Here is a 13,853-nt window from a genome sequence, read left to right on the forward strand (position 1 = left end):
ATGCACGCCACAAACGTCCCAGCTATTTACAACGTCACTGAGGTAAGTGGGTGGAATCCCAGAAATTCCAGATGATTTTCAAAACTATAAAATTTAGGTTAATCCACAACAAATAGACACATCGACATAAATTCGGCTTACCAATTTATACATAAAAGGTCTGTCAATCGCATATTCAGGGGTCAGTTAAACAAAATAGTCAACGAAAATGTAAAGACAGTAAACCGATTATAAGGTTATCAGGAAGAACTGATTTAGTGTTAGTAGAACGGTTTGCAGAAAATTCACACATATTTGAAGTATGCATCCATGATACTGTCCTTAACAACAATGAAATCTTTGCAATTTTAAGTCTTCTAACTCAGAAGAATCCTTATACCGTCAATAAAATAACACACTTTTTCTTATGAATACTAAGGATTTCATGCGCGAGTATATTCTGAAATGCTAACCGTTAGATGTATGATAGTATCAATGTATAAAAGTTTCCTTAGAAAAATCAAAATCCATTTACTCTCTTGTGATTGGTTGAGCGGTATAATATAGTCAAGTTTTTAATCAGTTTTATATCTTTGAAGGACAAATTATTATGTTACTTATTTATCACGTTAATCAACGATATTATTTACATTAAATTTAGCTTTTTTCCTATAATTAGTTTATATGAACTCATTGTAATACATTAACAATTGTTTTCCTTAAATATGTGGGCAACTATTGTATCCCTGTTTTGTTTACCAAATAAATAGCTGTTGTAAATCCAAAGTACAGTAAAATTATTTTATCTCTGTATTTTACTATCGTTTAATGATTCAATCTATTTTGTCAGATATGTTGCAGTGTTATCCGAATTAGTAGGTTAATAAAGGAAAATTATCAGTGATATGAGATAACAGTTCTAGCATATATATATAAATGGCGTTTGACGAAAATTTTGTGAATATTAGTGATTATCGTTTCCACTTTTAGTGGTGGTCTTGGCTGCCTGGACGTGTGACTGTGAGGCCCAAGGGACAACTGACTGAGGCCGGCCACTCATTGTCTTTGTGCAAGTAGTTTTCGATGTGTTAAATCCATACCTTAATACTTGTGGCCGAAATCCGTGGAGCATGGCGGGGTTTGTTATTTTTAGAGCCGAACTTTCTTAGCCCCCTCATCTGTTGTGGGAGGCTTTATTACTCCAGATTCCATATGTTTGGACGAATGGTCCTACTGCTACCACACTCTGTCAAAGTCAAGAATATAACTCCCCCGCCCCACTTTCACTTTCTGTTTTCATTATTCTCGTTTTATAACAGACCTGTCTGGCATGGTAGGACCTAAATTAACAGTTGTTTTGGCCAATAAAACTCAACCACATCATCACAAGATTAAAGGTTGATCACCGTGTTAGAGAAGTAACTACGGCCTTTTCCGCTTCTACTGATACTATTACTGCTTCCATCACTGCAGTGTTCTCTTGATGATTTCGTCTTGCTACCCTGATGTGATGTTGAAACGATACACATGTATATCAGGTTCAACGTTACCTATGACTGCTTGAGGTTTCTAAATTACAAGATATTTTTCTCGTAGCTAAACATCAATTGGGGTACCATTAAAAATCAGTTAACGCTGCTCAGCTACTTTAAAATTGAACCACCTTGCACAAATAACTTGATTATTCAGTAGTTTTGTATTCACTAGTCAACTAGTTTGAGATGGATTCCCGAATTTCTGAAGAGAAGTCGAAACTTATGTATTTTCAATCATATTAACAGGTGTAAAGCAGTTACCGGCGAATTGGATTAATTAATCGTTGTACTACATCGCCAACAAACTGGATTTGGAAATGTTTACCAGCAAACGACAATCCAATAGTCTAAATGGTTAAATATCAGCTGGTATATATGAAGCCGCTGGGTTTTATCCTTGGTGGGATTATAGTGTGTTCACTCTTGTGAAACAGCTTCCTAACTATTTCTGATTTTCACTAATACCATTTAATTTATGTTTGACCGTAAGAAAACTATGTTCCTAAAATAAACTAATTTCCCCAGATAATTTGCTCAGTATTCCTATTGAGATTACTCATCAAATAATTGTCAATGAAGATACTGATGTGGTGAGTTATCACGAGTTATTACGGACGTATAACTTAATTTGTTTAAAATGTGATAGGTTATGTTGGAAAATTTTTTTTCCTTATTAGTATCACTCAGATGTTAAAAATAAGCTGTTAAAAATCTTTCGTGAGATAAATTTAACATGATCAAAATGGTCTAGATGCATACATTGATTTTTTCTACTTTATACTTCGGCAAATCGCCTAGACCCGTTATTATATTAAAAACAATTTGACTTATATATTTTATTTAAATACTAATAAAAGTAGTTTAATTTTAGAAAATCTTTGATGGTCTCAGATCTTCTGTGCTCAGTAGTTTAAGATGTTGGAGCTTTCCTTGTCATTCTGAACAATAAAATCATCAGTCTGTACTTCATTTAGAAACAAACCTTTCAATTGCTACACAGTAATCAGTAAGGGGTTGTGAAGATTGTTGGATTTCATTGAGGCCATGAATCGATCTGAGTTAGACAAATATAAAAAATACTGGAAACACGAGACGGTTGTTCTATCCTAGTATGGAACCCCTTAGCAGTGCGCATCCACGACTATTGATTTCCTAATGTGTAGTTGATACGTGTTCCTATGTGGACTGATAAGTTAGATCTATGTTGGTACGCTTATTGATTGCAAACTTATCTGAATCCTATGATTATTATGATTCTCGTCACTTCTGGTTGAAGTACGCGTTGGTGATGTTGTCTCGAACGACAATTAACGCTTCTCAATTAAATCATTCATTTCGAGAAGCATGACAACACCTTCAAAAACAACCACTTCAGCTACAAATTTCCTTCATTATTTCTGAGCTGAAAATGTCTTACTCATATATTTAGACATATTAATAATATTTTAATAGTTGAATTCACGATTTGATCTAAGCTAGGCTATCATTGAAAACCTAGAAGCACTGGACAGCCGTTTCGTCCCAGCATGGGACTCCCCACCAGTGCACATCCACGATCCCGCACCGAAGGAACTCGAACCAAGGACATTCGGGCTCGCATGTGAACACTTAACCTCTAGACCACTGAGTGGGTATCCAACGGAGTTAATTTCTAACATCAATCGGTCCACGATCTTGTGCAACCATCGATCGATCGTCTGAGGTAGATACCTGTCACTACCAGACACAGATTAAACTCCACTGGTTACGGCTTCTCACTAGAAATTCAGGACATCCATCTTGAAGCCAGACACTAATGAGCATATTATTATTATTACTATTATCGTGTGCTTAGGTCGACTTATGAATTCAATTATTAAATCACTACAATCTCCAAAGAACCCCATTCCGATAATATTAAAAATAGTCAATTATGTCCCAGTAACCAATACCATGCATATCTAGTTCTTAGTGCCAATCGAATTAGATCAAATTAGTAGTCATGTGGTCATTAGCTCAAGTAACCCCATAAAATATATTAACTCTGCTGGACTTATTAGATTTAGTTTTCGTAGTACATGGGCGTAAGTTACTACTAATCATTATTGTAATCCATGTATGATAGTCTAACATAATGTAGAATAACTGGCTGAGTAAGAATATTTTATCACACCTAAATGAGTAATATATATTGGCTTATACTTTATGTGAGGAAAAAGTGTTATGTCAATTAGACAGCAGCCCTATCTTTGAAATAAAGATAATTTTAATAACGAATCAACACTAGCTGTAAATTTCTAAATCCCTGTGGCGTTGTTTTATCCCAGTGAGGAACTCTCATCAATCCACACTAACGAGCCCAGAAGGGATTAGACCATGGATTTTTAAAAATAATCACTGTAACATCAAGTAAGAATGCCCTAATCTGCTTCTTTGAATTCAGCCATTTAACAGTATGGTGCAACCGTCATCCATCCTCTCCAGTCCTGATTCGGTAACTCCATAGGTCAATGAGAATTATCAACTTCCGAAAAGTCTGTCTTTAAGGTGGCTATTAATCAAGATGAGTTGCGTTCAAATTCTATATTATTTGAAAGTAGTTTACATTAAAAACTGAAAATGAAGATATCAAGAACCGGTAAATTATGCATTAAAACTAACCCCTTGTCTATCATTAAATTAACCAATCCTTTTTATTCATATATAAGTCCCAAGTATTACACTTTAAAATTAAATAATAAGCCGAAAACAACAGAAGCTTCAGAGTTTTAGAATTGTATAAAGTGTGGCACTACCGAATATTACAATGAAGCATTTTTGTTTTTAAATAAATTTGACCAAATACTTTAGTGAGTTCGTGTCATAATAATCGTTTTCTTTTGTCTCATTTAATCAAAGGAAGGAGTTTATATGTATTTCATAGTTTACATCATGAGTTAACTGTAAATAAGTGATCATTGAAAACCAGGGATCACTGGATGGCTGTTTTAGCCCGGTATTGAACTTATCAGAAGTCCAAATTCATGACCTTGCCATAGATTGAATAGAGCATTTTCAAGCCTCTGTTTGAACGTACTACAAATTTAAACCACTGAGTTGGCTCCAAAATTATTTTAATCTTCAATTTCAGTCAGTTTACGATAATGCACAACTATAACCCATCTTCATCGGCGATACCCGCCATAGTGATCATCCAAATTAATTTTTATCAGTAACTGATGTTTTCATGAGTTTGCACTGTTCTTGTTTGATCGCTATTTCCTTAACATCAGTCACCACGAAATTGTTAAAGTAAACAATTATTGACTACTGTACAGTCAATCATAGAATAATGGAAACTTTGAAAGTTGTTTACCAGTTGTAATTGTGTTATCTTATAAGACAAAAAGATATTTTAGAAAAACATGGGCACACTAATTGGAACAAGGAAGGGGAGATGAATGTACTTACTTAATTACGTCTGATTCCCTCGTGGAGCATAATCCGCAGACGAGGATCCTCCATGGAAAAGACTAATTGGATAGCAGAGTGCTTGAAATTGAATCTAATTATACCATTATGATGATAAATTTTCATAAGTATTATAGTGGCTGGACCTATATCGAGTTCACATAGGTTATTCTAGTGTCTGTATATACCAATCTATTCATTCTTCTTAAACCACATTTTGACCTTGTTACTTATACGCTTATCAACCTTGACTGTTTTTATGTAAGCGTATATGTGTGAATTTCTTATCTGACTCACCACATGTCTGTAATTTATTTTTGTTTGGATATAAATATTGAGTCACGCTTGATAAAATGGAGTTGGCTTGTATGCCTTCTCCACCGCGCGTCATTTCGCTTTACTCTCTTCGCTTCCCTTCTTCGGTCGTTTGTATCAATCAACGATTGTATGAAATGTACGCATTCAAACTTCATCCTCGTACTTGACTTATTTAATTCTTTTATTCACTAACGCGATTTAAGTCGATAACGATCAGCACACGATCGAAGTGGAGTCAGAATAAGGGCCGCTAAAGTATAATATAATGTCTTTAACCGGAAGCTGACCAGAAAACCACTCACTTTCTTAATTGGTTTATATACATAGTCAATTATTTCATGGGTTAGCTTGTATATCTTCAAATAGTCTATGGGGTTTTGTGAATCCAAGTATCATACTTCTTGTTAAACAGGGAAGTAGTGTATATGTAGTGAACGAAGACTTAGTGGGGATAACCTACTTATTATTAATTGCAAAATTACAGTGTCTTTATAAATGAAAACCATACATTAAATACCTCATTTGTACATCTTCTAGCAGTTGTCTTTTACATCCTTCATGTTCCTTCCAATTCTTACTTCCTTTATGTTTCCCTTTCTGTTTTCTTCAATTGAATCTTCTCTTGACAAATATTCCACTTGTATTCGGTGTTACATGGTACTTATGTCTGTCGAGATAAGTAGCGTAATCTACATTTGTCCCCACTTAAACGGTCACTCCTACTGTTATTCTGGTCGTCTGTACCATACTCCTCGTCAAAATGTCGAGTCCGCCGCCCCGCTGACCTCCATAGTAATGTAAATGATGCAGTTTGATAAAGTAAATGATATCTAAACATAAGTGATAAGTTGTTATTAGTAATGAATAGGTTCATTATTCAGTATAATTTTTGATAAAACAGTTTTAATCAGTTATGAAACTTGAAATAGTTATGTATAGGACTCAAATCAAATTGATTTTTACAAACCAACCAGTGTAACAATGATGAAATAAAGTATCCTTTGTATACGTTAAGAAGTTTTAATAAGTTGACAGTTTATGATAAAAAAGCCTTGACATCTAACTGTAAGCCAGTGAGTCGAGGGAAAGACATTTGCTCCTTTTACCAATTTTTGTATTTACTAGTACACTATCCTCGTATCTTGGATTTTAAGTTTTTCATATAGTCTTGCCTCTATTATAGTGTCGAAGAGATTGTCGAATTTGAATTTTCACATCATGGACTGACTTTGTTTGCATAATTGTAGAAAACCAGGAGACGCTGGACAGCCATTCCGTCCTATTATGGGACTCCTAGGAAGTAGGAATTCACAAACCCTCCAGAGATCGAATCAAGGACTTTTAAGAGTTCAACTCAGTAGTCTGAAGGCTAAATAATTTCCCTTTATTTTCCGTTTAAATAAAAAGATATTTACATGATTCGTAGGCATCACTAACAAGATTCCATCAGATAATTTTAAATAAATGAGGTATTGAGTAAATTGTTTTTTTATAATTGTACATTTGTAATATTCTGACAGTCATATCTAACTTATTCCAGATATCAAAATTTGAAAAATTCCCATATTGTGATTTAGAACAACATATATAAGTGAACAATATTGTTTTAGATTAGATCCTCATCAGGCTTTACTCTAATATACAGTAATATTTATATGCATATACGAAATTATTAAACCAATCAAGGCAGTTTATGAGTCAATGATAACAGTGGAATAGATTACATAATCAAAATTAATAATAAGTAGAAAGTACAAATTGATAGTGTAATGACAGGTGTACTAGTTGTGATAAGAATAATAAAAGGCTTGAATCAATGTTACATAATGGGAAATAGGTCAATGATTAGAAAAAATATAGACACTGAAATAACACCCATAAAAATTATAAGATTACGTAATAAGGAGTGTTTAGATAATTGGACCGTGAAACGATCCAGATAACACTAGAAACATATGAATACACATAATTCTCTTTATAATCTTGAAGAGAACAAGAAGATAGGTTTGAGTGAAATAACATGAATTCCTCCTTATTTTGTTAGGTTCTTGTCTGCTGTTTATAACCTGTAACATTTAAAAATTATTGTTACAAGATGATAACAACTAAGTTAGCATAGCGTGACAAGGATTACATTTTTCACACCCATTCACATAGATATATGAATACAAAAAAATATAATAAACATTTTTTGCATAGATATGCCCTTGACTTTCATGACGTTACATTAGCATAATCTAAGTTATTTGTGTGTACTAAATAGTTGATTTAATTTATTCGTTGTATTGGTTGAACATGTGTTAATTTAAGAAATAAAGCAAATTCAATGGTATATTTGTAATATCCCAATGAAGTTTCGTAACTCAGTGTAAGCCACTTCTTCAGTGAATAAATAACTAAACCAAAATTAATGCAAATTACATAGTACAACAGAACAACAAAAGAATATTATGTGTGATCAATTAAGAAACAGGTCTGAACAAGTCAATGTTATGTCATTTCGGTCAAGGTGATCCATAAGCGACATGTATGTAAATTTGTGTGTGTGCACTGTTAAGGATGAAAAAATGTGTGACCTTTATAATGACAAAGGATAGAAAGGGTTTTGTGGAGATTTAGTATGTTTCATAGTTGAAAGCATGAGGCAATTAAAGCTAGACCGCCATGGAAAACCTGGAAACACTGGACGGCCGTCTCGTCCTATTATGGGGCGCCTCAGCAGTGCGCATTCACGAACCCGCGCTCACGAGATTCGAACCCAGGACCTACCAGTCTCGAGCCAGAGCCCTTAACCGATAGACCACTGAGCTGGCATCCAACGGTGTTAATGTCTAACTTCAACTGATCCACGAATTATGAGCAACCATTCACCAATTGTCATCAGTGAGTTCCTATCTCACAACAGACGTGGTCTGCATTCCACTGGTCACTGCTTCTCACTAGAGCTCCTGGATGTACTTCCCAAAGTCACTAGTGAGCATATGATTATATTAATTATCAGAAGGGGTTTTGTGGCGATTTAGTATGTTTCATAGTTGAAAGCATGAGTCCCATAATAGGACGAAACGGCCGTCCAGTGCTTCCAGGTTTTCGATGGTGGTCTAGCTTCAATTGACTCATGCTTTCAACTATGAAACAAAGGATAGAGTTTAATTTGTATGTAAGATAATAGTGTGAAATGTGAATAATAACAGACTAGGTGGCTAGGATAGATGGTCCAAGTAGGATGTATAGTAAGGCCTTCTTTTCTATTGAGAGCAGTAGGATTAAGCATTATATGGAAAACTTCAGCTACTCTCCTTTCTTTGTAATTGGAATAACGTTTTTGTAATATTTTAATGTTTTTGAAATCGATTTGGTGGTTGTTTAAAATGGCGTGAACTGCTATTACCGATTTAATTTGAAGTCTACCCAGCTCTACGGGATTATTAGGTGGTTTCTTTATGTACCTAATATAGTCTTTGGCTCGAGTCAAGATTTCACGAGATGAGTGTCCAACATAGAAAGGCATCACAATCGAAATTATCGAGTCAAACCTTGGTAATGATACCTTAAAAAATGAAGGTTCATTTCTTTTCTGAAAAGATTAACTTCATCAAGTCAAAAAATATTAGAAAGCGTAACTATCTTCTAGTTTAGATATTATTATTATTATTATGACAGATAGACTATTTTTTAGATATCATTACCAAGTTTTGATTTGATAATTTTGAATAAATTGAGCATTGAGTAGATTGTTATAAACAAATAGTATATTTGTAATATCCCAATGAGTAGAAAAAAAGAAGTTTTTCTGACGTTTCGTAACTCAATGTAAGCCACTTCTTCAGAAAATAAATAACCGTTGTACTATTTAAACTTGGACTAATTTGATTATTTATTTTCTGAAGAAGTGGCTTACACTCAGTCACGAAACATCAGAAAATCTAATTTTTGTACTCATTGGGATATTACAAATATATATTATTTATTAATATAGGCTATGTGTTATGTGTACGTAACTTTAATAATCTTGTCCATTTTTTTAAGAACAACATATTTAAGCGAACAATATTGTTTTAGATTAGATCCTCATCAGGCTTTACTCTAATATACAATAATATTTATATGCATATACGAAATTATTAAACCAATCAAGGCAGTTTATGAGACAATGATAACAGTGGAATAGATTGCATAACTAAAAATAATAATAAGTTAAGAGTACAAATTGGTAGTATGATGACAGGTGTACTAGTTGTGATAAGAATAATAAAAGGCTTGAATCAATGTTGCATAATGGGAAATAGGTCATTGATTAGAAAAATATAGACACTGAAATAACACCCATAAAAATTATAAGATTACGTAATAAGAAGTGTTTAGATAATTGGACTGTGAAGCGAATATAAGAAAAAATAATAAGTAAATAATTGATACGGGGGGTGAAGAAAAATAAACGAAGAAGGAGTATGGAAAATAAAATTATTTATTAAGGCCAAGGGAGAGATAAGGGTGTTACTAATTTCTTATGAACACAAAGACTTGGGTTGTTGGATCGAATTCCTATAGCTTCTGCTATGTTTAAGAGACGAGATCGAACCCCATAGGGAAAACTAGTAGAAATACGATAAACAACTTTAAAAGACTGACTTGACCATACCTTTTCCTAACCACGAAGGGAGGTGTTCACTAACCCTTTGGTTCAGTTGTCTGGTAGCGCGCCCAATATAGCTTATTGAAGTGTCTGTATTTTTCTAATCATTGACCTATTAACGTATTATGTAACTTTGATTCAAGCCTTTTATTATTCTTATCACAACTAGTACACCTGTCATCATACTACCAATTTGTACTCTTAACTTATTATTATTTTTAGTTATGCAATCTATTCCACTGTTATCATTGACTCATAAACTGCCTTGATTGGTTTAATAATTTCGTATATGCATATAAATATTACTGTATATTAGAGTAAAGCCTGATGAGAATCTAATCAAAAACAATATTGTCCATTTTTTTTTATTTGATACTGACAATCACCAATAGAAGTTCCCTTTTTTTTTAAATTTTTTTTAATTATAATTACATCAACACTTAATTAATTTACTGACTAACTTTGAAGAAAAAAGAAGTCACAAATATCACTACGTATGAAGTACTTTGTAATTGACTATCTACTTACAAGTAATAAGGTTGTTTACTTTAAAAAAAATTGGAATAGACTTTTTAAAAAAAGTGAAAAAAATACTTTCCTGAAATACAATTTTTTTTCTTTTTTTCCAATTGTCCTTAAACATAAACTGTCCTTAATAGTAAATAATAACAAGTGAATAACAGTAGGAAATATCTATCAACTAATTAATGTACTATTAAAAGCACTTTAATGTAAATTTTGATTAGATTTTTGGGTTTAAACAATGACTATTATATTTTCTGAATAATGTATTTTATTTTTAAAAAAATAAAACTAGTTCTTTGGCTTTTTCTTCCGTTGATTTTCGGTTTTGGCTTCTCTAAAATTTGTTGAACGGTCAAACATATTGAATCAGAATTATAGACCAATCTTAAAAATACACTAATATTCCTTAGCAATGTTTGATGTTGTTTTTCCAACAATGAAATATTTACTTCATAAAACCTTTCTCCAGGTCATGTTTCTGTTTCATCCGCTAATAAATATCAGAATGGTTTTTGTGGATATTATATTAATTTCGATACTTTAGATCATGAGTTAATTGAAGCCAGACCACCATGGAAAACCTGGGTTCGAATCCCGCCAGGAGGGATTGTGGGTGCGCACTGCTGAGGAGTCCCACAATATGACGAAACGGATGTCCTGTGCTTCTAGGTTTTCCATGGTGATCTAGCTTCAATTGATTCATGATCTCAAATATTGAGATTAACAAATATCACTTATATTGTTCACATTCGGTAACTTTTATTTCCTTAATTCTATGTGTACTTGCTATTCGAAATAACTGGTAAATTGAATATTTTATTTCGGCGAAAGGGATGTTCTATTCCATTATCATAACAACATTAAATTATTGTTTTCAGACCATTATGACTATATATATATGCGTATGTTACCACTCCTGCAGCATAGGCCACTGACAAGGATTCGCCAAACAACTCTCTCCTGAACTCTCCTCTCCAGCTATTTACACATACTATTCATTCTTTTCATGTTTGTCTCACATTTCCGACTCAATGTGTTCTTTGGTCTTCCTATTTTCCTCTTCCTTTCACGATTCCACGTTAGGTCTTGCCTTGTGGTTCAGTTTGATGATCCCCATAAACTGTTGCCTATTCACCTTAAGCGTCTTATCCTAATTTCCTCTTCATCTGGAAGCTGGTTTGTTCTCTGTCACAGTAGGCTGTTGCTGATCTTATCCAGCCAACGGATATGGAGTATAATGTGCAGAAAACTGTTTGAAATACGTGTACCTTTCTTTTGATGGTTGTAATAGATCTATATGTTTCGACTCCGTAGAATAGAATCAACAACGTTGACGTTTGTATTGAAAATTCTGAGTATTTTATGTTGAGTGACAGTTGTATTGAGTTCCGGATATTCTTTAATTCTAGGAATGCTGTCCTTACTTTGCCAATCTATGCCTTTACACTTGCATCAGATCCTCCTTGTTTATCAGCGCTACTGTCTGTGTATGTAAAGGCTTCCACCTTTCTCAGAGCTACCCATCCGATGTGATCTGGTTGTTGCTAGCTGTGTTGTATTTCACGATCTTGTTCCTGGTATTGACAGTAGTGAGATGCCTATGTAGTTTTCATACTAGCTGAGACCTCCTTACTTTGATACTTCGATCAGGTATCCTTCTTTCCAGTCTTTCTCAGCTCGTTCTTTCTCCGCATTATTTCTCGAGAGGACATGAAGCATCTATGCATTAACCTTTATATCTGACTTCAGTGCATCAACTGCATCACTATTTTTAACCAGTCTGACGGGTTTGCTAATTTTTTCATTGCTGGTTAAGTCACATCTATTGGGAGGTGTGCTGCTTCGATTCCGGTGGGTTCAGTGACTCTTCGAAGTGCCGTAATTACTTGTTTCACTTCTATAAGACATCAGTGATTGGTTTGCCTTTTCTTCTGACTGTTCGCTCAGGCTTAATATATTTCACTGCATGCTTCTTGAATTTTTCATATTGACTCATCCGGCAGATCTTCTTGCTTTCCCTGACAGGTCTTTTATATTGTTATATCCCCTGGTGATAACATATATAGTTCTGATTGTCAGTTTCAACGTTGTTTTTTACTCGCTTATCTCCTGTATATTCGGTCTATGCCCTAGCTTTATGCTATTTTTCAGCCGTTGTTGACCGTTTTCCCATTTTTTTCTTCTTAGATCTTGCCCAGAGTATCGATGGGCATCCACTTTTCGAGTAGGCGTCTCTCGCGCCCTAGAACCTCCTGGAATTTTTGACTAATTGCTTCTTTTATCATTTTCTGATTATTCTCCAATGTGGTTTCCTCTTCTAGTAGGTCTTGTAAGACTTGAAACTTGTTTCTGAAAGATATCTCTAATTCTCTGAGTTTGCTAGCATCTTGGATGAAGACTATATTGAACTTATATAGTGTTCCCGGTCTAATTATCCAGAACTTTAGTTTAGCCACCATCAAGTGTGTTACTCGAAACGAATAATATCTCGCCTCTTTGTTCTTCTATTTTTAATGGATCTTCTGTATTTCTAATTGATGCAGATGTGATTGATCTAGTTCTCCGTAATTCGGTCCGTGGAACTAATGTAGCTCCGTGTTGGCATTTGTGGGATCAAATGGTTCCACCTATAACCATGTCATTGAAAGCACATCGATTTGTCAGTTTCTTGCCATCTTCATTCCTTTCTTCCAGTCCACATCTCCTCATGAGTCGTTTTTCACTGGAGTTGTCCACCATGACCTTGGAGTCTGAGTACCACATCAAGATGGTTGGCCTACGTCTTTGCCTTTGAGGTATGGCCAGAATACAAAAACGCCTCTCTGGAAGTTATTCTTTTTGTCTAACTTGTGTTACATTTATTCCAAGCAGCTATTTGACTAGTCATCCCAGTCTCCTATAGTATCTGAACATCCCATGCACCTATATTAAATGTCGCTCTGGATTTAAGAAGGGATATCGGAGTTGTGAACTCTGAGGAATCTCGGCTTTCATGGTAAGTGATCATAAATCTTCTACATGAAGAGTGTTTAATCCCAAGAGCTAAGTTTGAATGGATTAAATAATGTTTTCCTGATTAGCCTTTGGTTTCGTAATGTTATTTTGACGCGGTGAGGTTTTCAACTTCATTTTCAAATTCTTCTTTATCCAGGGTTGCGACTGGGAACTTTTTAGTTTGGTGTAAATCTAAACAACACGAAGAACCCTCACATCTGTTTTTATATTCCTATAAATGTATTTATTTTGTCTCTTTTAGTCGACATAAATGCCCACACCAAAAACGTAAAACTCAGATAACTAAACCATGTGAAATTTCTGAATATACTACACAGTATATCGCTCATAAGCTTATACCAGTGGAATCATGTAAACCACCTCATAAAGGTGTACAAGCTGAAGGTCATATGGCGTCGGATACTACACACCGGTAA

The 13,853-nt window shown here is 34.2% G+C and overlaps 1 protein-coding gene across 1 annotated transcript; it reads left to right on the forward strand.

Moving 5' to 3' along the window:
- Positions 1–13,853, forward strand: Smp_144670 (hypothetical protein; the record flags this gene model as incomplete). The annotated part of the gene is made up of 3 exons (XM_018791027.1): positions 1–42; positions 2,678–2,721; positions 13,679–13,853. 3 exons carry the CDS (start codon positions 1–3, stop codon positions 13,851–13,853), a joined length of 261 nt encoding a protein of 86 aa, XP_018645737.1.

The sequence above is a fragment of the Schistosoma mansoni genome, assembly GCF_000237925.1.
Source record: "Schistosoma mansoni, WGS project CABG00000000 data, chromosome 7 unplaced supercontig 0100, strain Puerto Rico, whole genome shotgun sequence".
Taxonomy (NCBI): Eukaryota; Metazoa; Platyhelminthes; class Trematoda; order Strigeidida; family Schistosomatidae; genus Schistosoma; species Schistosoma mansoni.